The 26,314-nt window shown below is 36.5% G+C and overlaps 2 protein-coding genes across 4 annotated transcripts in view; one reads left to right on the top strand and one right to left on the bottom strand.

Annotated features, from left to right (window-relative positions):
- Positions 1 to 26,314, bottom strand: part of LOC129779180 (furin-like protease 1) — a 511,125-nt gene that overhangs the window by 127,561 nt on the left and 357,250 nt on the right. The window lies entirely within an intron of this gene.
- On the top strand, positions 81 to 3,855 carry LOC129779181 (tigger transposable element-derived protein 1-like). Its single transcript, XM_055786479.1, has 2 exons — positions 81 to 3,243; positions 3,295 to 3,855. Exons 1-2 carry the CDS (start codon positions 1,653 to 1,655, stop codon positions 3,414 to 3,416), a joined length of 1,713 nt encoding a protein of 570 aa, XP_055642454.1. The 5' UTR covers positions 81 to 1,652; the 3' UTR covers positions 3,417 to 3,855.

Below are 26,314 nucleotides of genomic sequence, written 5' to 3'. Positions count from 1 at the left end.
AAACCGCGTAAAAAAAAACCGCGTAAATTCCAAAATCCGCGTAAAAAAAAACCGCGTTAATTCCAAAATCCGCGTAAAAATAAACCACCCTAAATTTTAAAATACACGTAAAAAACTAATAGTCAGTGAATTATTGATATAAAATGCAACCCATATTCAAACAAATTGCATATTGTGTGCATATATTGCGTGACACAAGGCTTCACGAAGGTAGCTCCTTGGCCGATTGCATGTAAATACCTGTTTAACCGTTTGAGTGCGGAGAAGCGCGATAGCGCTCCTCTTGTTTCTGCGGGGAGCACCTTTAAACATAGGATTTTGTCTTTCTGGAACATGTTGGGGGTACAGATTGAAAATGTCCAGATTCTACCGCTTATTGCTCATCCATTTTTCGATGGATTTAACACGTTAAGCCCCGATTTTTTCGTGCTCTGCTTCCCATTCAGCGCGCATCAAGAGCGTTTGAACAATATAAGTGTCGGTCCCAGCTCCCGAAGATACTTATTGTATAAATAAAAAACAGTCAGAGATTCAACTAGAAAGTAGTTACAAGTAGGTTTTTACGCATTTTATGCCTGTTTTATCTTTGAATTATCTGTAAATCGCTACAAGTTGTTGTTCCGTCCAACGTGCAACAACCGAGTGGTAAGTAAAGAGCTGTTTGGTTAGGTGGCATGACCAAAATACGTAGAAGCATATTTTAACCCTGCCTCAAATTACTATTTTAACAACAAATTTCAAATGTAAGAGTATACAAACTGTTTCTACAGTATCTTATATATGTATTGGCTACATTGAATTGTTCTAAAAGCATACCTATCTGTTATATGGTCGGTGTTAAGTCAGACCGGGCCATGTGACATTTTTATGATTTCGAGAAAACGAACATAAAGTTTAATGCTCTGCAATTTACAAAGCATTTAATTTTTTCGTTCAATATTGTTCTCAGAAGTTTGAGCTACTCTCTGCCAATACTGTGATGTATGATAGTTGTAAAAAAACATCAAGTATCATGCCAAAAAAGGCTGTTATTTGGCTGCCTATACGTACAAAGTCCGCTCTGACTGAACTAAATGATGTATTTTTTGAGAGTTGGTTCACTATGACTGAACAATTCCGAACAGTATTCGTCAATATATCGTCAAATTTGAACTCATTGTCATCGTTACAGCCTAAATCGCACTCTGAAATAGTATATTTTGCGATCATTCACACTGCATTTTTCACTGATCCGTTCAGTCGGAGTGAACCAATTTTATTTTTATGCAGTCGGGCACAGCGTGTGTTGGTGATGGCTAGCTCATAGTTGCGCTGTGGGAGGGGTACTCGTGGTTTGTGGGGTCGTGTGCAAATTATGTGTGCTGCTAGATGCTGTCGCTTCAGTTCGTTCGGTGTGGAACTGAACACATATAAAAGGACGAAATCGCATTAAGAAGTTATTCGTGATTTAACCTTGCAGTGAAAGTTAAAGTGAAAGTGCAGTTCCTGAACCGTGGTGGTTGTAGAGTCTAGCCAGTTTGTGTTCGGTCGAGTTCGGCCAGTTCCCAGCGAGTTACCCAACCTTGGGGGTAATCGTGTGCAGTTCCGCTTTTCGACAGTTAGCTGAAGACGTCAGCAGTATTCAAAATTTTTGATTAAAGGCATACTCTAAAATGGCTTCGCAAAAAACCGCCTTCAAAAAAAACAGATCAAGAGTGTCTCTTTCTTTGGAAATGAAGCTCAATATTTTGGATGCCCTTCAAGATGGGAAATCTGTTGCAAACGTCGGCAGGAATTTAAAAATCAACGAATCGACTGTGCGTACAATTAAAAAGAATCAAGATAGCATCAGACAGACAGCAGCTCAGGGCACTATCTATGCAACAAAATCCTCATCATATACACGAGATCCATTGATGGTCAAGATGGAAAAGGCACTTCATATGTGGATCGAAGATCACGCGCAGAAGAAAATACCCTTGGATCAGGAATTAATAAGGGAGAAAGCTTTGAGCCTTTACCTTTGGTTAGAGAAGAATGAGCCGTCTTCAAGTAAAAAGAAAGACTTTACCGCGAGTAAGGGATGGTTTTATAACTTTATACGTAGTAATTCCATTCGCAACGTTAAAATCAAGGGTGAATCCGCATCGGCCGATGTTTCGGCTGCAAATAGTTTTCCTCCAAAGCTCGCTAAGATCATAAAAGAAGGTGCGTATCATGGTGACCAAGTGTTCAATGGAGATGAAACGGGTCTTTTTTGGAAAAGAATGCCGTCTCGTACCTACATTACGCAGCAGGAGCAATATGCCAGTGGTTTCAAAGCGGCCAAAGACAGGGTTACCCTGTTATTTTGCAGTAATGCTTCAGGCGACCTTATGTTGAAACCGCTATTGATCAATCGTGCTATGACGCCCCGCTCGTTGAAGGGGGCTGATTTCAACAAACTGCCAGTGCACTGGAAAGCTAACACTAAAGCGTGGGTCACAAAAGCCGTTTTTGAGGAATGGTTTTACGATATGTTTATTCCGGAAGTGAAAACATACTTGGAAGGAAAAGGTTTGGAGTTCCACGTGCTTTTGATTTTGGATAACGCTCCAGGACACCTAGTTATCAAGCACCCAAACGTTCAAGTTGTGTTTCTTCCACCGAATACAACTTCTTTGTTACAGCCTCAAGATCAAGGAATAATTGCTGCTTTCAAGAAGTTGTACATTAAACAATGTCTTCGGTACATCCTCGAAAAGCTTGAAAGCGATGAAACGATGACGGTAATTCAAGCGTGGAAAGAATTTAAGATAAGAGACGCTCTGACGTTCATAGGAAAGGCTCTGTCTTCTATGAAATCTAAAACATTGAATTCGTGCTGGAAGCCACTATGGCCAGAATGCGTGAAAGCTGGTTCAACAGACCCTTCAAATGTGGAAGAATCAGAAATTCTCATTCTGGCACATGCAATTGGAGGGAAAGGATTCAAAGATATGGATAGTAGAGACGTTGAAGAGCTTCTTGAAGACACCGAAATTGAAGATGATGAACTGATGCAGAGTTTAGTCACATCGGAGCCTTTAGAGGACGATGAAGACCGGGATATCAAGCCATGTGATATCGAAGACGGGAATAAATTAGCGGATACCCTCGTAAAACATTTTATGGAAAAGGATCCTTGTGTTGAGAGAGCCGTTTCATTTCGGAATGATTTGAAACTGTGTATGCTTCGCTACAATAGATTGAACGAAAAAACACAGCCAACAGTTATCGATGAAGGTAGTGACATTGATGTTTAAAGTGAAAAGTATTTTAATAATATCTTTACAGATGACGAGGATTTCAGCTTACCATTGGAACGCAGACGATCTCGTCCGATTTCTTCGGATGAGGAAGATATCGCCACATCATCTAACCGCAAACATCCACGTGTTGCTAATGATAGTGATTAGATCAATAAAAGAAATTCTTTTTTCCACTTGACTACAATAAAATTGATTTATGAATACATTGGTAAAAATATCATGGTAAAAAACTAAAAATATGTTTAATTAAATTTGTCTAAATTCCGAAAACATTTGTTTGTATTGTAATTTTTTCAAATTGCAAAAATGCAATTTGAAAAAATTACTTTCGAACTACTGGACCGCTTCACATGATCGATATATCAAATTAAAGCCAATTAGCTAGTCTTTCTTGAAAAAATGTTATACTAGCAAAACAGTTGGATTTTGTTTTCGTAATTATTGATTGTATTTGTTTGCTTATAGTTTACATGATCCAAGGACGCTATATTTTTTTATGTTTCTTGAAAGTTCTGGTTTTTCCACACAAGATAATCGAAAATCAGAAATGTGATTTTTATCGTTTTCGAGTTATGAGTTTGCCGATGGTCCGAAAAATCAGATTTTTCTCTTTTTCTATAAATAACTTTTTTCTAGAAAGAAGAAGCTTACAAGAAAAAAATATTTAAAATATAGTGCCCTTGGTCACGCAACCATATAAACTATAAAAAACAAGTACAATCAATAGTTACGAAAACTTGGCAAAATTGGTTGTACTGTTCGAAAAATGAGAAAAAATGTTACTCTATGTTTCTATATTTTGTATTTTATATGAAACATCTAAATTGGTAAATTTTATCAACAATTAGAGCGACAAAAACTCTAAAGTTTTTAATTTGTTATTAATTTTATCAAAAAAAAAAATGCATAATAAACTTGATTGTTTCTTGAAATTTAATTGAAGCTTTCTGAACGCTCTATAATTTGTTCTTCGACATCTAGCTCCTATATTTTCTTATTCCGCAGCAATATCATTTTAAACAATTCCTGGTGAGTCTTCAATTAGAATTTCCTAATTACCACGGTTTTTACTCCATTGTACTTATAATATCCAATAAACTTTCACCTTAACTTTGAAATATTACTTTTTTTCTTTCTTGAAAAAAGGCTATTTGAGATATAAGACTTTTTTTTCAAACTGAGTGTATTATAGTCCAAAATTGTATATAATCGAACCATAGATAATCGTGTCAGTATATAATCGACTCTGTATATAATAGAGTGAATATATTACTTCAGAAATCCGGTTTCATTATTGTGGTTTTAGTTGAAAACCTGACCAAGAAAATTAATTTTGCTTTCGTTGGATTGCGCCTGCGAACTATGTGCTACAAGAACGGAGCTTACAAACATCTTTACATCAGTTGCTCCACAATTGGACTGTACTTGCATCCTAATTTGTGGACTATTGCTGTATTTGCCTGAAAATAGAGTATCCAAACTACAGTTCGGAATATGAATCATGCGTCGAAACTTGATTCAAATTCCGATCACTACTTTAATACTAATTTTAAAGAAGATGTCTGCATAAAAGATTTCTAGTAGATCCATACCTTTTATAGCACTTAACATGAAAACAGCATACAAAATAGTTATACAACTACAAAAACTGAAAAACTGCGGAATTTGCTAACGCAAACAATGTGTTATTGGTTTCGACACATTTTTTGCAAATGCTTAGTCTTATGAATTATAAGCTGTATCGATACCTGTAAATGTTATTTGAATGTAGCCAATACCTTAAACAATGTCAAGGCTTTCATTATTCTATTATTTATAACATTAAAGTTTAGTAAATTTACATTTGAAAATTAAGTGTTCGGAATTTGAGACAAAACAGTACTTTGAGCTCCATCAACCAAATGTGTCTATCTTTTGAGTCGTAGTAAATGATATCTGCTTCTATGAAATGCTATAATATGCATGAACAAATTCAGTTCAGAAAAAAGCAAAAAGCGTTTGAACTTTTTCACCGTGGAGAAATATTAGGTTGTCTTATGTCCGATTGGGGCAGTCTTTCTTTGGAAAAAGTAAATAGCCTTTGTGAATCACGAATATACATATTTTTACTGGTAGATGAAGAACAATCGCTAAGATCGGACGCAAATAGATAGCATCCTTTTCTCCAGAATAGTAAAAAAAAACTTGAACCCTCGAAACTGTATTTATTTCTATACAAACATTTGAAACAAACCATCTCGATTACTACGGCAAAAAACTTCACCACATATGGTTAAGGGTGCTTCAAGTAACTCAATTTTCAAATTAGGCTTTTCAAAAGGAATTACATTGCTTAAAAGTGGTATCTCTCATTCGTTCAATAGATTATTTTCAAAATTACACAAATGAATTTCGAATACTTATTCAACCATTGATCAAAATATCCGACAAATCTTTTGACATATTGTAAAGTGACAGTCAAAAAATATACGATGTTACATACTTCTGTCCGGTACTGTGAGTAAATTTAACACTTAACGCCCACGTTTAATCTGGGAAAGCAAATAGCGCAAAAAAAGAAAATGTAGAACTGGTTTTTCCTAAATGAACAAATAAATTCCTATTTAACAATCATAACATTTTCCCCTCCAACAAATATGTCACCAGAGGAGAATTTTCGATCATTGCTTTCTACGGAAATCAAGTAAGGACGCAATACATTTTAGATGTAAGGATAGTTTTCAAGAATTGAGTGTGAAGTGTGAGTGTGAATGAGAATGTATGAATGTATGAATGTGAACATTGTTAAAATGTCCTTACATCCCATCCTTTTCCTAATGAAAATGTGTCACCCTTCTAAACTCGAGTCGACCGCGAGTAATCGGTTTCCTATTTTATTAACCATAGAATTAAGGAAACATGTTAATATATTCTAGTTAAAATATAGTGATGAATTTGGCTCCTTTAAACTTATGCAACTGAGCCTGTAAAAATAAACGATTTAATTAAAAAAACAGTAAGGACGTTGGTCCAAATGACGAACTAGCCAAAGGCTGAGTGTCATAAATAAAAATAAAAAACGGGGACATATCTTTCACATTTTTTAGATTGGTGTTTGACATCTCTTGAAATTTTTTTTGAATTCATATCGCTTGGAGTCTTTTGAGTAAAATTTACAAAAGATATTTCATATTAAATTTGTGTTGAAACATATAAAATTTCGCTGAAATACATCCGAAACAAAAAAAGGGGATCAAGCTCACATTACTTACACTATTGTTGTTTATTCTTTTTCCATTCGGTTACCAAAATCGTTTCAACGCTAGCTGAAATCGAACCCAGAATCAGGTACCAATTTCGCCAAGATTGCGACAACGTTATCACGAGAATACTAAATCTTATCCCTCAGATATACCGTGTTAACCTCGAGCAAACCACAGTTATTTAACTCAATTCCCAGGAGACAAACATAGAAAAAATGAATTTGGCTCCAAATATTGAAGCAAACGTACTTAAGTCTTACAAATGAACAAATTGAGAAGAAAATACAACATACCGCGTATAAATCGATTCTTTTGGAAAAACCGCGTAAATTCCGAAATCCGCGTAAAAAAAAACCGCGTAAATTCCGAAATCCGCGTAAAAAAAAACCGCGTAAATTCCGAAATCCGCGTAAAAAAAAACCGCGTAAATTCCGAAATCCGCGTAAAAAAAAACCGCGTAAATTCCAAAATCCGCGTAAAAAAAAACCGCGTAAATCCCTAAAACCGCGTAAAAAAAGCCGCGTAAAAAAAACCGCGCAAAAAAAAACCGCGTAAAAAGCGACTTTAGTGTATTTTACTCGTTATCTTTCTTCTTCTCATTTTTCATTTCTCATTTCTTTTTTTTTCGCGATGCTAATTGGAAGCATTATATCCAAATCTGGGATCCTAAATATGTATATTGATCTCCATTATAGAGTTCGGACACGAGTGACTTCTTCTTCTTCTTCTTCTTCTTCTTGGATGGCACTAGCGTTGCCTTCTCAACGTAGCATTACTTGCGTCATGTTTATTAGTAGCACTTGGGTTGAGATTTCTATGCCGATTAACACGCCTAGAATGTACTCTGCCGGAAGCCGGAAGATTTTTTTTTTGACGAGAAATCCCCCGGCCAGAAAGGGAATCGAACCCGAACCCCCGGCATGATAGAGTGGGACGCTAACCACTCAGCCACGGGAGCACGAGTGACTGCAATCTTTAAGTTGAAATATTGAATCCATGTCCATAAATTAGATTTGAAGTTTGAAATCTGTAATCTCAACATGGAGTGAGAGTATAATAAGTCTGTTGAAAAAGTATCATCACTTTTGAATTTTCGCGAGTTACGATTTTCGATTTTTTTGTGGCATTTTGTTAGTACTCAAGTCATTCACTCATTTGAATGTTCCATTAATTTTTGACAGCGGATTTGCACACACGTGCCTTGGCTCATTATGGATTTTTGCCTATTCAAAAAAGAGGATCAAAGAATCTGTATCAAATTGGGCGGAAAATAAAAAATAGGGTAAATGGTGTTGATTTGTTCCACGTTGGGTGTGTTCACGCAACTAGTAAATGCATATCGATTTTTCTTCATGAAAATCACATGTAATCAAGACGATTGGGTTTGGGTTTGTTGAAAAGCCCCAAGTCTCTAGTTACTAATAACACCATAAGGCGCTCAGATTATTCAAATTTTTTATGTTTTTTGACGATTTTCTTCAAAGAGTAATTATGATCATAGTTTGTCCGGTTTCACAAATTAACACTTTTTGGAAACATCGGAAAATTTATATAAAAAATGTTCAGTACTATGTGTTTTAGATAATCAAATATACTGAAGTGGAAATTTCTATTCGAATTTTAACAATTTAATACTGCTTTCGGGCCTGCTAACTTGATAGAGAGTAATTTGCCTCCCTAAATGAATATTGCCTCCAGATGTCCACACTGTAGCCAAGCTAAGACACGCTCCGGCACGTAGCGGAACCGGCAAAATATTATTTTTATGGGTTGCATTTGTCTGAAACGTGCTGTGTCTGACCTGCTAGAGGCGAATGAACTGCAAAGATTAAAGCCTCCTACAAACAAAGAAAAAAAAATCTGACCGAATCGGATCCGTTATATATAGAATGTTTACATTGAGCTGGGTAATCGATTGATGCAAATATCTACGCAATGTATCGAGAAATGGCGGAGTTTAAATAGCAGTATTTTCTCTCTCCTCTCTCATTGTTCGTACATTGCCATTTCTTTAGTTGTACGTTAGTTTTTGATTTGGTACCCTTCGTGAAAGACGTAGTTCTACGTCAAAAATCGACTATACGTAACCCGCGTAAATTCTAAATTCACGATACTTTTTGACCAGAAGTCGCTTTGTGTTGTTTTTATTAAGTTGTGAGAGTCTCCTCCGAACAAAAACGAATTGGAGAGAAAAACATTGGTTGCGCACGTGAGGACTTATTAAACGAACGATCATGAGTTCAAAACTCGGGGCCTTCAATTGATCGTTTATATGTGTTATTACAGCTACGTCCACGCAACAATCGTAAAGTGACGATGGTCCGGTTTCTCTCCGTTCACGCATGCTCTACTGGACCATTTGTGCTATTGTTAACAGAACAATGGAAGCTTAATATCAACTGTCTTCGTTGTCCGGTCCAACTGAACAGAGGAATAAAAGGATAGTCTTACGCCGAAAGGCGATGTCGTGTAATTTACCATATGTAACAATACAATAAACATGTACACGAGAAAATGCGGCTCTGTTACTCTGTTAAACGCTAATGAGCCTAAATAAAATCAACAAATGGGATAAAAAGCAAACAATGAACGATTCTCTCCGTTCCCTTTTCTGCAACTTGCTTTTTGACGTTTGCAGTGCTCCTGTGGCCGAGTGGTTAGCGTCACGTGGTTAGCGGTAGAATATCTTACACTATTAACATAGCAGTATTCAATTTTAAATGAATATTGAATATCGTATCGCTATATCGAACAAATCGTGGCTAATAAACTCGATTAGATCAATTCGCAGCAGCAAAAGGAAAAGGAAAAGGAATATTCGGAAGACAACATTGTTTTCAGAATATTCCTTTTCCCTCTCAGATATCCCCCGCTTTTCCTGTCGTTCGAACTCCATAAATCATAACCACCCAATTAGGAAGGGCCCCGATTTGAACAAGTTCCCTTCTTCTGAGCCCTCATCAGATTTGCGGAAAAGATTGTATTGGGAGCGAATTTCCATAAATATTCATTTATGTTCCATATTTTCCGTTCCATCCTGGTTTCATACGTGTGGGCACTTCCGGTTGAATGGGAAGCCGCAGAACAGACTTACCATTAATCTAAATTCAATTCAATTCCCGGATGGCAAGCTCCGTATTATGGCGATAATCTGCTGTCTCCTACTGATTTTTCATTTTTCTGAATACGAATGGCTCGTTCTAAATTTTGCAGTATTATCTTGTTGTTGGTGCAATTTTCGATAAGCGAAATCGAAGATGTTGTGTCATCTGTTTGTCAATAGATTCCTCCCTGCTAGGTACATTCAACAGATTAGCGGCATGCAAACTTTCCATGTTCTATTACCAATTTAGCAATGACATAGCGCGTGGGCAAGACAAGAGATACTGGGGTGAGTTTATAATTTGCTATGTGTCGGGGTGTATGAAGTGGGGTGGCTCATTGCGTCCTCGCTATGTACAGTTCTTTGTCGTTGACTGCAGTAGAAGATTCAACTGATGGAAACTTTGCGGCAAAGTTCGTCTTCGGAAGGAACAGAACCTGCAGGCGATGACGCACAGTGACTGCAGGGTGTTGAAAGTGTTTGATACATCTTATCCTCGTAATCAGTGGCTCTACAGTTCACTTTAATTATTTTACTGGAAGTCAACGATCAGTTCCAATTCAAATCACCATGCTGCTCCTTGGTTTAGGTGATGTATGACGATATTATTTGAATTCTTTGGTCATCCTTTTAATGGGTATTTTTTTGATGTAGGGTTACGTCGTTAGGGAACATATGGAGGTACAAATTGAAAAACAAAAATCGGTCGCATTGTGAAAATTGCCCAATTTTAAACGTTTTTGCTCAGTAATTTCATGACGGATTGATGAGATTTTTGCGTCAATTTGAGCATTCCATAATAATCTGTTACATTGAAGAAAATAATGTATGTCATGAAACAAACTATCGAACAATTGAAAAATCTCAACCACCATCCAAACAGAGATCCCGCGTCTGATTGGACGAAATCGGTGATACAAGCTTCCTCTTGTAGCCACAATCATTGTCCAGTTACTTCCTTAAAGATTTACAATACTTTTGCATCAATCGATTGGTACTCCATAACAATTCATTGCAATGAATGAAATAATATATTTTATGAAATTAACTATCAAACAATTCAAAAATTCTCAAGTCGATTGGTCGATTCGCAAAAGCAAATATTGAATGAAATAAAAAATGACAAAATGACTGCTCTTTTACTCACAATATCATGTCGTATAAAGTTCGGTAGGTATTCTCAAACACTGACTACTACGGGCACCATGACGAGCGGAATTTTCCCCTAGCAGCAGTGCAAAGCAAAAAAAAACGCTCGAAGTGTTTTTGCTACAAAATAAGCTTTCTTAAGGGTGAATTTTTAATACCAACTTAATGTTGAAGAATTTAAAAGACACTTATTTCAGTGAATTTCATTGACAGCTTAATTTTTTTAAGTGATTCTCTTTGTTTGCTTTAGTTGGTGAGGTGCTTTTTATCTTCATATCTTCAATTAATATTTCTACATTCTCCATCAGGAAAATTTTGTTTATATATTTCTTCAGTGAAAAAAAAATATATGAAATCTAGAATCCAGATATGATTTTTTGTAAAAAGTCATTTTTGGAAAGAAGGGGATGATTTTTCGGATCACCATTAAATGGAAATGGGCACCCTAATCAAAAAATAAGAAAATACGGGTCTAATATTTTGCGACAAGGATCGAAAATACCAATTTTCGTGAAAATATTTATCTTTTATCATGGAAACCTGCTCCTTTCGACGGTAAAAATTTAATGTTGATCAGTTCTGTTTTGAGAAAGTTGTGTAGGATGGAAGTCGAGGATGACCATTGAATTTGGACACTCACATTAAAAATCCGGCGTGGTCAGGTGCTAAAACCGCTAAATCGCTGAAAGTGGCTAAATCGATCGTGTACGATGTGCTGAAAGCTGAAACGTTTCCATCAACGTTGAAACTGTTGTTCGGATGGATCAGATGACATTAAGCGATTTAACATCGTTGGACTATTTTTTCCGAGGGTTATGTAAAGTCTCTGATCCACGCCGATGAACCACAGATGATGAATGTCTTGGAAGACAACATTATCGAAAATTGAACTCCCCGATTAGACTCCCTTCGAGCCAGTCGAGGTAGTCAATTATCGTTCAAATACAGCCAAATTCATAGAAATTAACATCATTTATCTGTTTACAGTTTTCTACCTCAAAATGCCTGTATTACTCACATTTGAACAACAAGTGTTATATTTTACCTGAAATGAAACAAAAAAAAATGTATTAGAATCGAGCAGTTGTTTTCTTTGTATTAAATATAATAGCTTTTTTCGAAATTACATTACATAAACCACACAGCAACAAAAGCGTTGTGAGATTTAGGTCCAGTGATGGCAATGCGTCGTCTGATCTCTATAGCGATGTCAATACATATGGCTTCCAAAATAAAATAGGTTCATTAATTACAGCATTGATAAGTTAAATTGAATAACAAAAGGAGATTAATTGCAGTCAACAGTAGATAGTTTTCATATCCCCACATTGTGTTCGTCCTGTAATTAGCGTATGGAATATCATACAAATGATTCATTTGAAACAAGAGCATCATGCGACAAAATATGTGGTCACGTACACTGTTTATTGATAATGCCTGGAATCGACAAACTATTGTATATTGGATGGAAGCCATTTTGTTGCTCCAGGAAATTCATAGGTTGATCAAATTGAGCTCCTGCGATTTTCAGTAGCTATCGCGCGTTGAACAACAATTGTTCCTCATCCGAAAACCAGCAATTGGAGAGCGAATTTTCCGAAATCGATTAACGTTAATATGAACTTCATTTATTAACAATATTGAAATACACTTCCATTGAATTTTAATGGGTAATTCGTACTGCTTTGCTCTGTATACATTATTTTGTATGACTATTATTTCAAAATCAAGAACTCAAAACCATGGCAAAAACAACTTTCTGAATTTTTCATGGTGGTGTTACTTCAAGTGGGATATTTTTTATCTACTGGAACTAACAAATTGTAGACTTCCCTACAACGAAGAGTATGACTCAGCGATTATAGTCCATTTTTATAAGTACCGTTCTGAATCATATTTCGGACACTTTGTTTTAATATCTGGAAATGCTTCATACGATGATGATATAACTATAAAATTAATATCACAATTGCTTCTTTAACGTAATTCCTTGGTTTCCCTATCACTTCATTTGAGAATTTCATTTAAATTATTACATAGTAGGGAAAAAATCAACATCGCTACTCATTATTGTTTGTGTTTGACGTTTGTTTAGCGTGAGCACGTAAAATTTACACGTTCAAAAATATTCAAATTTCTCCCGTGTTTCATCAGTTCTCATCAGTTCATCAGTTCTTGGTAAGTGTTTCGCAGTTGACTATAAAATATTATCAAGTGTAATGTAATTTTCGTCCAAAAAATTACAAAATAAAGTGTCCGAAATTTGAATTCAATCTGTCCGAAATTTGATTTAGTGTCCGAAGTTTGATTTTTATTCGCTTCATTTGAAAAACATTTTATTCGATGATTTTCTTATGTTTTCAATCAAACAGGTGCCAAAGTAAAAAGCTTAAAAGCATATTGAACTAATTCATTAAAAATATCTACCAAATAATACCTGTGCATAAAGTTTTGATCTGTTTTCTGCCTCATATGCATTAAGCGTCCGAAATATGATTCGAAATGGTATGTTCCAGAAAATCGACAAAAGCATAATAGAGAACTGTTGAATTCTTGAATAAGTTTTTCACAACAGTTTTGAATTCGTTCGGAATTGATTCTTCTCTTGAACTATGACAAAGATCCAGTCATTAGTCATTGAAGACGCCGAAGACGTCAACTTTCTATCTCTTATAGTTTCTGAAATATATGGCTTTTTTGTTTTCTTTGGACTCTTGAAAGTATAATGTTTTACTGGTAACATTTTTTTTTGTGAATTCTCACTTTCAACATGTTGTTGACGTGTTTCTTCTTCTATAGGAGCATTGCACCACTGCGACCATTAGTTTGATCTATTGTAGTGATTGTTGACATATTTCTAAATAGAAAAAAAGTTTGCAGAACATGTCAATCACGATAATTTACGCATAAAAATGTCACGTGTTGAGATAAGCATCATAAGTATTTTTTCTAAGAAAATATGAACTAGTTGTTGTTAGGAAAATTCTTACCCTGTAGTAGTGCCCTTCATTCGATGTATGGGTGACTTGTTGCTAGTTGTATGGGCTATTCATATATTTTTATTCAGAACTAGCTGACCAAGCAAACTTCGTCCCGCCCAAAATTAATTTTTCGTTATAAAATTCACGTTTTCTTACTAAGCGCACGTTCACAATTGATTGATCTTCTAATCTACCTTTAAAGATTACGTTTTACTTTAAAAATCCTAGTACTTCTACCAAAGCTCGTCATTAGAATATCAGATTATTTTCAGACACAATTCTCGTTCAAAATTTTTCAACCACTTGCCAATAACATGTTTTTCCGTTACATGGAATAAATGTTTGATACAGAAAATATGGTAGAATTAAGACATCCCTAAATCGGGCAATTCGTTTCTCGAGTTTTGCTCATATCAACACATTCGGCGATCCATTTTTATTCATATAGATAAAAGAAGATATAGGAATGTGTTTTATCACATTAAAATCCATTTTCACTTTCGAACATAGATCAATTTCGTTAGCACAAAAATCAAATGGACTAACAACGTTTGTCAGTATTAAATTGTAGAACACATGCGAATTTTCTGAACTTTCCCATTTTTCTTCAGAATTTTCCGAAAATCTCCAATTGTTATATTTGGTTTAAATATGTGTATTATTTTTATAGGACCCCCTCTCCATTCCAGAAAAGGGAGGGATGTCGTACCGTCATAGAAACATTTCTCGTTCCCAAAAACCCTTACATCCAAAATTTGGCTCCATTTGCTTGATTAATTCTCGAGTTATTCAGATCCCTTCCCTTTAGAGAGGGGGTAGGGTTGTCAAACCACCATAGAAACAATTATTGCCCCTTTCACTTGCCAAATTTGGTTCTGTGTGCGTAGAACTAAGTCTTTCAGGAAGGGTGCGAAATCAGAAAACAGGTCACGTTTTTATGAAATAAAGTTAATAGTAATAACTATTTTCTCTGTGAACGAATTCTCATGATTTGCACACCAATTGAATCGGAAATTCCCTAAGATTTGTTTGATATGCTATACATTACTATTCGGTAATCTCTAAACGGTTTAAATTCATGAAAACTGGAAGCATTTTTTCCCCATACATTTGTTCTGCCGATTTGTGTGCTAACCCTACCCGTATTTCGAATGCTTATAACTTGAACATTTCTTAATAGATCGGAAATATGTTTGCATCAATTGATAGGAAATATTTCTAAGCGTCTATCACAATTAATAATAGGTTATTTTCCATGAGATGAACAATTGAATAACTGTAAAATGTCAGGCGTTATCTAAACGCCCTAACTGCCATGTTTTGTTTGGCCCGATTGACGGTTTCCCCAACACAGACTTCAAAATCGATGTACCAGTGGAAATCCGCTTTGCAAATATACACGCAAGTCGGGGGTATTTTTGTTCCCACCGAGCTGTGTTTCCCTAACACGGACTTCAAAATTAATGTGCCTGGGGGAATCCGCTTTGTCAAAACTAGAAGTGGGCAAAACGGTTCACTTTAATGAACCGTTCAGTGACCAACCGTTCACTTAAGTGAACTAGTTCTTTTGAGCTGTTCACTCACTCTTTTGTACAGTGGCGGGATATGTCCGATATTTGTCAGAAATAACTTAGCACAATAGAAAATCAAACTTTGATTTTGAAATTTTAATTTTGTTTGAGTCGTTATTCATTATTTTCGGCATAAACTAGCATTGTACTGCTTTGCTTACGATGTATTGCAATAAATGCTATAGCAAAACTGTACCCAAACCGCGAACGTCCATCTCAAAATTATCGAGCACAATATGATATAATATAAAACATATTTCATATTAGCGACGCGAATTTTACTGTTTAACAAGACTGTTTAAATCAACTTTCAGCTTTCAACTATATTTTATAAGTGAGGTAGATTGGCATAACAACTTACTGAAATATTTACCCTGAACTCCAAAATATGAAATTTGATAAATAATTTAACAATCCAATTTAAAACCATCGTATCCTGAACGCAACATAAAAAAACGCAACAAGCGTTTTTTATGAAGCGACAATACCGACATATTATTTTTGTTGTTTCATGAGGCTATCGTTTGTTTCAATTCGTTAATTTGAGAACTATTTACCTTGCAGCACCATATCTATCACTCATTCGTTTTCTTTCCTCTTACGCACCGATTACCGTACACAGTTCGTTCTGAACTGCATGCACAGTTCTGCCAGCGGTCAGTTCGTTCTGAACTGTATACACAGTTCAGTCGGCGGTCAGTTCGTTCTGAACTGTATTATCAGTTCATCATTCACCGTACACAGTTCGTTCTGAACTGAGTATACAGTTTATATGAACTGTTGCCCAGCAAAAAAGAACGGCAGTTCGTTCACTCTTTTGGGTGAACTCGTTCTTTTGATCAGTTCATGAACGGTTTGCCCATCTCTAGTCAAAACATGCAAGATAGGGGTTGAGTACTTTTGTACTCGATTGTCGTTGTGCAGACCGGAATAAGTTTCCCTGAAACGTGCTTTTAAACTGAGAAGCCTGGGAAAACCGTCATTTCAGATACATTTCAGATGAACTTTCACGGTTCGAGAACTACATAAACATGAGAAGTGCAATAATTTCAGAGGGAAATATAAAATACAATGATCGTTTGACAATTCTCCCGTTCACATATTTTGACAGTCCTAGACATCATATGAAACGTAAAAGGACGTTCATCAAAATTTATTTATAACGTAATCTATTACAAAAAATTCGATGCATTCTAAAATAATATTCAAAGTGGTAAACAAGTGGATTGCATAATGTAATTGCATAGTTCTACGTCGAAAATTTGCGGTCGTATTCTAGGTACAACCCCTTAATTTTTTTTCATTTTTGTTGCAGCCCCCTACTTAGAGAGAAAAGAAGGGGTATCTAACCACCGTAGAAACATTTATTGCACCCTAAAACCGCCAAATGTCAAATTCGGTTCCATTTGCTTGATTAATTCTCGAGTTACACAGAAATTTGCGTTTCATTCGTATGGCAGCCCACCTCTATAGAGGGGGTAGGAGTGTCGATTCACCATAGAAACGTTTCGTGCCTTCTGAAACCTCCACATGCCAAATTTGGCTCGATTTTCTTGATTAGTTCTCGAGTTATGCAGAAATTTGTGTTTCATTCGTATGGCAGCACCCCCTTAGAGAGGTGGGAGGAGTGATGAACCACTTTAGAAACATTTCTTGCCTCTTAAAACATCCACATGCAAAATTTGGTTCCGTTTGCTTGATTAGTTCTTGAGTTATGCGGGTATTTATGCTTCATTTATATGGTCCATATAAATGCATTTATATACACATGAATTTAAAAAAAAAACATGTTTTCAAGAAGATGAATTTAAATTATCAAAATATTTTTTTCCAATTGATTTTGCAAACATTTCTTTGATTTTTTTAATGAAAATATAAACAATTTTCTACATTTCATTCACTGACCAAATTTGTCTACCCTCCAATTGTTATAGGTCTTATAGATTTTCAGTGAGAAATTTTTGGAAATTAGAATGCAATTGACTGGACTATTAGACGCTTTTGATTAACGCTCGTCTCCGGTCGGCAACGTTAACGTGTTAAATAAATCTCACGAAAGCGCGCACCTTTGTTTACGTTTGTGTTCGTGTACATGTGCGTTTGTATGAGTCTTCGTTTTTGTGTTAACGTTGACGTTTTAGGTTCAGGACCACCATGTTTGGTAGTGTCGTGAAAAGGTACTTTTGATTTGACGTCTGTTTCCATTTTTTTCCATGCTCAGAATATGTTAGAACAAATCAAAAGCTCCGAATATTTTAAACATTTTTATCCAGAGATGAAGTAGAGCAACAAACGACGACAAAACAGGATCGATATTGAAATGTTACAACCCAGAAAAATGAATTTAAATTCGATAAAACATTTTTAAAGAGTTATAGTATACTATAATGTTGAAGTCGCAAAAAAAGAACGGCCGTTGTAGTTTAGGGTGTCTGGTTAGGATCACCTTCCCCTAATACAATAGAATATTTCTATACCATTAAAAAATTCGGTTTTTATTTTCGACAATAATAAAGACTTATGACCAGATAGAGCCAGGATAACAACCAGACTCATACCAGCCAAACATGAGAATTCTAAACCATTCATAAAGCAATCCAAGTTCGACAGAGTGCATTAAGCCACCGTTAAAGCAGACTGCATTAAATTCAAATCAACATCAATAAATAATCCATCCGCTCAATAATTAGCCGAGTAACAAGCTACCCTTCAATTCCGAATCGAATTTTGCTAAACAAATAGACTCTCCGCATCGCTGACCAAAACGATCCACTACTCTCTGCATTATTTAACGAGGTTAAATTCGACCACATGTCAATCCCTTCTCCAAGCTTGCTGCAGTTGAACGCGTCCAACACGTGTCCTGCCGGAAGCACTGGCGACAATTATCCCTTTCGTAATCCACCACTCACGGTTGACGAGAGTGATATGAATACATCCTGTCACGTGATGCTATCGCATACCAATGGTCCCATATGTTTGGGATGTGGTTCGTCGATAGGGAATCACAAAGGACTGGGGGAAACGCAACGTAAAAATAACCTAACAAAACGTTGATTGATTTATAAACACTCTTGCGCCGACCGCACCTAATTTGCATAATTTGCAGATTATTGACAACGCCAGAGGGGACTGAAACTCGAAACCACTGGATTGGGGTGACAGTTTTCCCTCAAGTGCAGTTAAAGTTCCAATGTGGGAGGAGAGGTGGGGAATAATAATGATTAATTATTCCGCATTGGGGTGATCGCAAGGAATTAGTCGCACGTCCATTAAAATGACACCTCGCAAGGGTTGTTTGAAAGCGATATGATTGATGTCAGTGAGAGTAGAACTTTTATCTGTTTATGCAGTCTTAGCTTAGTCTTAGCACAATTTATCTAAACCGCTCCTGTAATTCTTTTGCTTTATCCATTTCCGTTATCAATTTCCATTGCTGTCTTCCAAGTGCAATTTAATCCACAAATAATTTGAATGCCAGAAGCAGGTATTTCTCTAATTGACATTAATCTTAGATTCAACCGACAAGTCCAACCTTCCTTACCATGAGTGTTGTCACATCATGCAAAAACCAGACAGAGGGTTGCTGTAGAATCAAATTCAGTACTCCAAAAACATGCCCTCCATTCACAACAGCATCTCTGGTCTTGCATATACACACAAATATGCTATATCTGTCGCAACCACAAGTGACCGAAGATATTTCAATTTTACTACCCGGGTTACAACTCATGTCGTTGATGTGTCGTTGAAAGACGTTCCAATTTCGAGAACATTGTCTGGGCGGACCAAATGTGTGTATATGCGCTTGGTCGAATCACCCGGATACGGAACGGGGGCATGGCGTTTGTGGCGAGGTTTCCAGCCACACGAGAATGTTCCATCTTGAACACGAATTTGGCGAAGGAGAAAACGCCCGGTGAATCTGTGTGCGGTCATCCGCATCACCCTGTTGTCCCACGATAAACGAAGGGGAGATAGTATTATTTTCGACAGAATATGTCGAGCGGATTAAATTGTAATTTGCCCATTGTTCAATAGTTCAATTCTTCGTTCCATAGGTAGCGTGCGTTCGTGCCGAAAGCGAAAATTTCTGCTAACGCCGAAAGATTTCATTTATCGAATTTAAATTCATTTTTCTGGGCTGTAACATTTCAATATAGATCCTGTTTTGCCGTCGTTTGTTGCTCTACTTCATCTCTGAATAGGAATGTTTAAAATATTCAGAGCTTATGATTTGTTCAAACATATTCTGATACGAATATTACACACTAATATTAACACTATTATTTCCAAAAATATTGTTAATAATATCCTCTTAGTTATAGTGACTCAAACTCGCATTCGTACACCACCATGCAGATCTATTTTCACGACTTTTGAAAATCTTAAACATGCTTCAGAACATTCTATTTAGAAATGAGACATCATTGAAATCAATCATCATTTTGCACCCGTGGCCGAGTGGTTAGCGTCTCACATTATCATGCCGGGTGTTCGGGTTCGATTCTCGTTCTGGCCGGGGGATTTTTCGTCAGAGAAATGTCCTTCGACTTGCGCTGTGGTTACGCGTATTCTGGAGCTTGCCCCTCGGAATACATTTAAGGCGTGTTATTTGGCTTAAGAAATCTCAACTAAGTATTAATAAATGACGCTAGTTAATGCATACGTTGAGACGGCAAAAGTTCCACAGGGAACGTTAACGCCATTCAAGAAGAAGACATCATTTGAAAGCTTAGACCTTAAGCCGAGACCGAGAGAACTATTTTCTTGGGCACCCTAAACCATACGTTTTGCTTCGTATTCCGAAGAAACGAGTTCCAGAGTATCGATTTTTGACAATTTTTTCTTCGAGATAATAGTAGATTTTATGCAATTTGAAGATTTTTGGGACTCCAAATTGATTTTCTGGTTTGCAAAAAACTCAAACTTTGACCGTGTGCGACACTAGCAAATGAAGTCCGATTATGCTGAAATTTTGCATAGAGTAGTTTTTCGTGGGAATCAACTTTTTCAATCAAGTTCTGTTTGAAAATTCGAAGGTCACTTTTTCCCATAAATTAATTGGTGTGTATATGGGAGGAATGCGAATGTAGGGGAACCGTGGGTAATACGGACAGTGGGGCTAATATGGACAGGTGGTTAATTTGCATAGTTACATTTTGAATTTCCGATTTCTGTTAATGAAAACACCTTCTACATGTTATTCTATAATATTTAAGCCACCCTATGGCAATGAATACTGATCAATAGTGGAAAAAGAAAACAAAAACCGAAAATCATACATGATTCCGCGTGTGGATGTAATTTTAGCTGCTTCGATATTAAGCATTTTGAGTGGTTTAATATCAAAATTTAATTCGCCGATGGTTATATTTCGGTTTGTGAGTTAAAAGAGGAATGATATTAGGTATGTACGGAAAAGTAAATTCATTTTTGAGTGGAAAATTAGAATTATTGAAATAATTGTACTGGTGATGGTGGGGTAAAACGGACAGTTGCCAGTGGGAGTGAGATGGACTGTGGAAAGTCTGTTTAATCTATTCCCAAAAAATGCCCTGCTTCTATAAATGGAAATCAAATCGCCAAATGTGGACTGGAACCAGTGTGAGTATCATTACTTGCAATTTTCATACTCACAAATGTATGAAAAAATATTCATCATCAAACACAAAGGGAAAAAAATTCAATCAAATTAATATATCTCCGTATTTAAAGATCTTAAACGTAAAAAAACAAAACAAAAAAGATTTTTCATTTCTTCCCCATACTTTTGTACATTACATCTACATCTACATTACATATTTTAATACCTGAAGGTTTAATCTTAAAAAAAATGTACAACTCATTATCTAAATTGAATGCCTCGAGAGCTAAATCTGAAATCTAAAATCTGAAATCTGAAATCTGAAATCTGAAATCTGAAATCTGAAATCTGAAATTTGAAATCTGAAATCTGGAATCTGGAATCTGGAGTTTAGATTCTGGATTCAGGAATCTGGAACCAGTAACTACTGGTTTAAATTATGTTGAAGTAGTTGTGTTTAAAGAGCAGAATAATTGTTCGCATAAGTGTCTTATGTCATCTAAACAATCTGTAAAAAAAAATCTTTGTTAAAATTTAAAAGTGCTGATCTTTTCGGATACACATTGCACATTGAATAATAATTCCGACTAGTACGATAACCATGCCAAAATTTAAAACGACCGCAAAGGGTTAAAAATAGTTTTGAATTCCACCCAAAAATAATGGATTACTTTTTCCCCAACCTTACAATATACAATTTTAGACTCGATTATATACAGTTAAAAACATATTTTTTTTTAAACTTCAAATATGACTTATTTCAAGCGAAAATGAAATATTACATATGGCAATTGGGTGTCAAATAACGAATTGTAGACGGGTAAGAGAGCTTTAATTTGACTGGTGGAAACATTCAAGTTCATTATGTAGTTTCTAGATAAAATTAAGAATAACAACTTAAAAATCCCAAACTTTTGAGTTCTTTGCTTCTAAAAGGGCTAAAAAATCTACTGATTCGAGAGTTTCACAACTGTATCCTGTCTCAAATTCTCTCATCTTTCAAATGGAAGCAACAGAATTGCGTAATTTTGGAATTAGAGCCAGTTTAAGGCAATCGAGCCCGAAGCAGAGAAAAAGTTCAATAATTTTGTCATTCATCAAATATGATCCTCTATCACCTCCCGAAAGAATTCGGATTTTTTATATGAAAAAGGTATGTTATGACTCTAAGGGGATGAATCAAACATTCAATTTTTCTCTTATGTTCGAAATACGAAAAATATTTGCATAAAAAAGCAAATAAAAAAATATTTTTGACTCGATATACAGTTCGATTATATACAGTGAAAAAAAATCGGAGACTGTATATAATCGAGTCCACCCTGTAATTGGACATTCACGGCGCACCTTCGTACCCAGTTAATCCCTGGAGATCCTGATCGTGTCTAAATCGTTCTGCAGCTGCATGTGCTTCTCGTTCCTTCTGCGTTATTCTACACTTGTTCGCGACACACGCTCCTGTACTGCCCACGATTGTATAGGAGACGTAAACGACAAAATCAACAAAATCGACTTTTTCGCTGTTTCGCATTCTACACAATGTAATACGTTTGCATAACATGCAAACAAACATTTTTTGTTCGAAAACATTCAACGGTGGACAATCAGTTGGCAGTATTATGTGCTATAATCTGAATCACATTCTTTGTAGAGTCCAAACATGTCTGTCACGATAGTGTGGTATTACTTAGTGTTTCCTAATAGATGAGTATAAGAAACCATTGAAACGCTGCTCATATAATTACTATTTTCTGTACACGATGAACAAAGAAAAGCAATTGTGTACTTTAATGTTATAAATTACCTAAATTTCTGCATTTGAATCTTCAAGTAGATAATGAAAAAATCATCAGTAATAAAATAAAACAATATTGGTTCTTAGCATTATAATTCTCCGGATTCAACATTGAATTATTCCACATACTCAGCGTTTACTCATATGGTTGGAGTAAGTCACTCCACCATCTTTATGCGATTGAACGTGATGTCCGTAAATCATGGTGCTAAAATTACCAACATTGCAGATTGCCTTTACAAATTCATTTAGTTGAAAAAACACGAACCTGCTGTTCTTATCATATAGAGTATTCTTCAGGAAAAAAAGTACTATCTTAGACTCGCAACAAATCAAGAGCACCTTTTCCAGACATTTCACTAAATTTCTTCCAAACCTTTTTGATTTTATCCGATAACAAATGAAACTACCGACGGAGACGTTTTGACTATTATTAGAATTGTAAATACTAACGCTACAAACCGAGCAACCTGGTGATTACGTCTAGCTATACGGACAAATGTTGATTGAAACGATTGATTGTCCGCATAAATTGACGCAAGCGTTTTCCAAATGGAAAAAATCCGCAAAATCATCTAGGCCCTCTTTTTGCCGATAATATCCATCAACTGGACAGATCATTTCATAGGAAATTTGCATTGTTATGCTTGTAGGCCAAAAACAACAAAAATGCGTTTTCCCAACACTAATGGTGTTGGTGATTACGTCTCCTATGCAATCATGGGCAGTGTTGATGTTCATTTGCTTCGGTGCAATGCTCAGGAACGAAGTGATTTGTACTGCGAATCGTCATTCTTCGTGCTGTGTGACTGCGTGAACAATGGTACTACTTTCTGCAAATTATATCAAATTATATCAAAATATCAAACCAATTATTCCTTACATTTAATTCTTTGACCGAAAATTTGTAGGCCTTAAAGTTTTTCAAGGAAAATGTTACAAGATCGACTTCGAATGTGCATATACATAGTATTGCGAAAAAATCCACACAAAATCACAAAGCTGAAACAACAACATTCACATTATTACCATGTTTTCAGATCCTGGCAATGTTTGTAACTTTCCTCATTCATCCTCTATTCATCGGCGTATATTAAAAAAAATATATCATGGGATCATATCCATCCACCTCCTCGGTGCTTTACTGTGAGAGTGCCGAGAAGCTCCAGGCTAAAGAAAACCATCGATCATAATCATCCCAAAAGCAGCACCAGCAGCCATCCATTATTACCTCTTCCATTAATGCCTTCGCCGGTGCCATTTCCCCCAAATTGAACATGATGGAACATGAGAACATTGGCCGAGAATCGGAGGAAAAACTGGTGAACTTGATCCCGGAGGCAAGCGGATACTACTCGGAGGAGAAAAACCGAAGAAAATTAAGGATTACTTCTGGCGCGAAGTGTGGGCGGGCGATTGGTCTGCGCTCCGCTTCATCCTGCTGATAAAGCGATAATCGGAAAGCGGAATTTGTTATTTGTTCGTATTGGGTAAACACAAAAAAAGCATTTAATCTCGATCTCATCTCGTGAAAATTTAGCATGTTTTCCTTCGGCAGTGTTAGACTCATGTATAATACACGGGAACGAGCTGATGTATGGGTGGGTGTATGTGTGAGCAGGGGATGAACGTTTCATTTATGAGACGGAAATGAAAGTTTTCGCAGCGTGCGGCGGAATGAGATTTATGGAGCTAAAAGCTCATTCAATTACTGCAAAGTAATCCATTTATCCCGTTATTTTTTTTCTTTTTGCGCGGGTTTGGATGTGTAGGGTCTGTCTGGCGCGTGTTATGTGAAATTAATGTTTCCAGAGAAGACGTGATGGATAACGCAAATTTGTATTTTCATGAAATCTCTGTACCTCATCCTAATCATCATCATCATCATCATACTTGGTCTAATCCGGCACATAATAATCCACAATGGACTCTGGAAGGCAAAGCTCAAAAAGCGAGCTGTCCCACACAAAACAGGTTTTCATCGCTTCATGATGAAAATGCGGGACTACAAAAATGGAACAAAATTGTCATAATGTTGCCACAATTACTTTTGATGATTTGCACGCATACACAGCAGGAAAGATTTATGCTGTAGCCAACGAGAGAGTGGCTGAGAGGTTGTTGGAAAATAAACCCGTTCCGTAAAAAGCCGCACTCAATTACGGGTGAACCATTGTCAGCACATCAAGAAGATCGTGGCTGCTTTTAGGGGCTAATAACTTATTTATCCTTTTGCGTAAGCCTGCGCTTACAAAAGGGAAGGATTTTTATGACAGCTATATAATACGATTCTTTGGCCGCTGTGTGTTATCATTCCATAGAATTTGATTATCTCTTCTCGTTTCGAAAAAAAAGTTATAAGAAATAGAACAAGGTGGAAAGTGAAAGGAGAGCGAACGACAGCCGCGTGATGAATGAAGCGTTTCTCGAATCACCGCTGTCTATCGTTTCCGATTGGAGGGGAACAGGAGGAGGAGACTTGATTGTCGACGAAGCAAATCGGATTACATCACATCCAACCGGAACGGAGAAATAATCAAACGTGAGAAATTGAAGTTCCAAACACAAATCACGCTTCCCATCGTCCCGGAAACGAATGATTGGAAGAGGAATGTATTTACCTCCGGTGCGAGAAACAAACCGTGGATCCGATAAACACACACACAATAATCGAGATTTATGGTGCTGAATTAGGAATTCCCCACGTGATTGTCACTTGTGAAATGAGACGCACGGTACGGTATTCGTTTTATTGCTTTGTGTATGACTATGCCAGGAGACGGGGATGTAGGGATATTTTTTCTCTTCTATTTACGGGAGGATTAATGTGTATTCGATTGATAACAAAAGTAAATACCACAAAGAGTGTCGAAGAGGCATCGTCGTGTCAATTATACAGAAGAGTCGAGCGGAGCCGATTAGTTCCTGTCGCTGGGCTAATCGGACACTTCATGACACTTCATGACGCTGCAAGCACCATTCAAAAAGCGTTTAATCCTTCTCCAAGAATGTTTGCCCACATTTGTGCAAATTTATGCACCCAGAGCGAAACAAGCCACGAAATGGGAGCAATGCGTCGAAATGAAATTTTAGTTTACAATGTAAGGGTCCAATTAAAATTCAGTTATACCGTAAATATGCAGCCCATTGCTAAACAAGGCACTTGCTCCCGTGCCCGGCTGCGGTGGTGAATTCCATATATGCGAACATATGCAGACAAATGAAGCTGTGCCATGAGAGCTCTGATTGCATTTCCTCCCCGCAAAATGCCACAGGATGGCTTCCGGTACGCTCTCGTTTTGGGGCATCAAAATGTTTCTGACAGTGTAGAAGTGTAAACGTTTGAATCGCAGGTGAATTCTGCAGAACTGTTGGTATGGTTACACTTTCTGATACTGTAAAATTATATTATTTTTGTTGTAGAGAAAGGCATTAGAACCCGTTATCCGAGCAATCCGTTGGGTACTAATATATTGGCATGCTATAAATTGTCTGTATTGACGCAAACTCCAATATTTCGTTGACTACTACGTGACAACATTTTGGCTTAGATGCATTCGACCAATTCCATGAGGATATACACCAAAGAACCAAATTTTAAATCTAGTTTCAGGAGA

This window comes from Toxorhynchites rutilus, chromosome 3 (genome assembly GCF_029784135.1).
Source record: "Toxorhynchites rutilus septentrionalis strain SRP chromosome 3, ASM2978413v1, whole genome shotgun sequence".
NCBI classification, from domain to species: domain Eukaryota; kingdom Metazoa; phylum Arthropoda; class Insecta; order Diptera; family Culicidae; genus Toxorhynchites; species Toxorhynchites rutilus.
The sequence above is the reverse complement of the archived record's forward strand: the minus strand, read 5'-3'. Positions and strand labels throughout refer to the sequence as shown.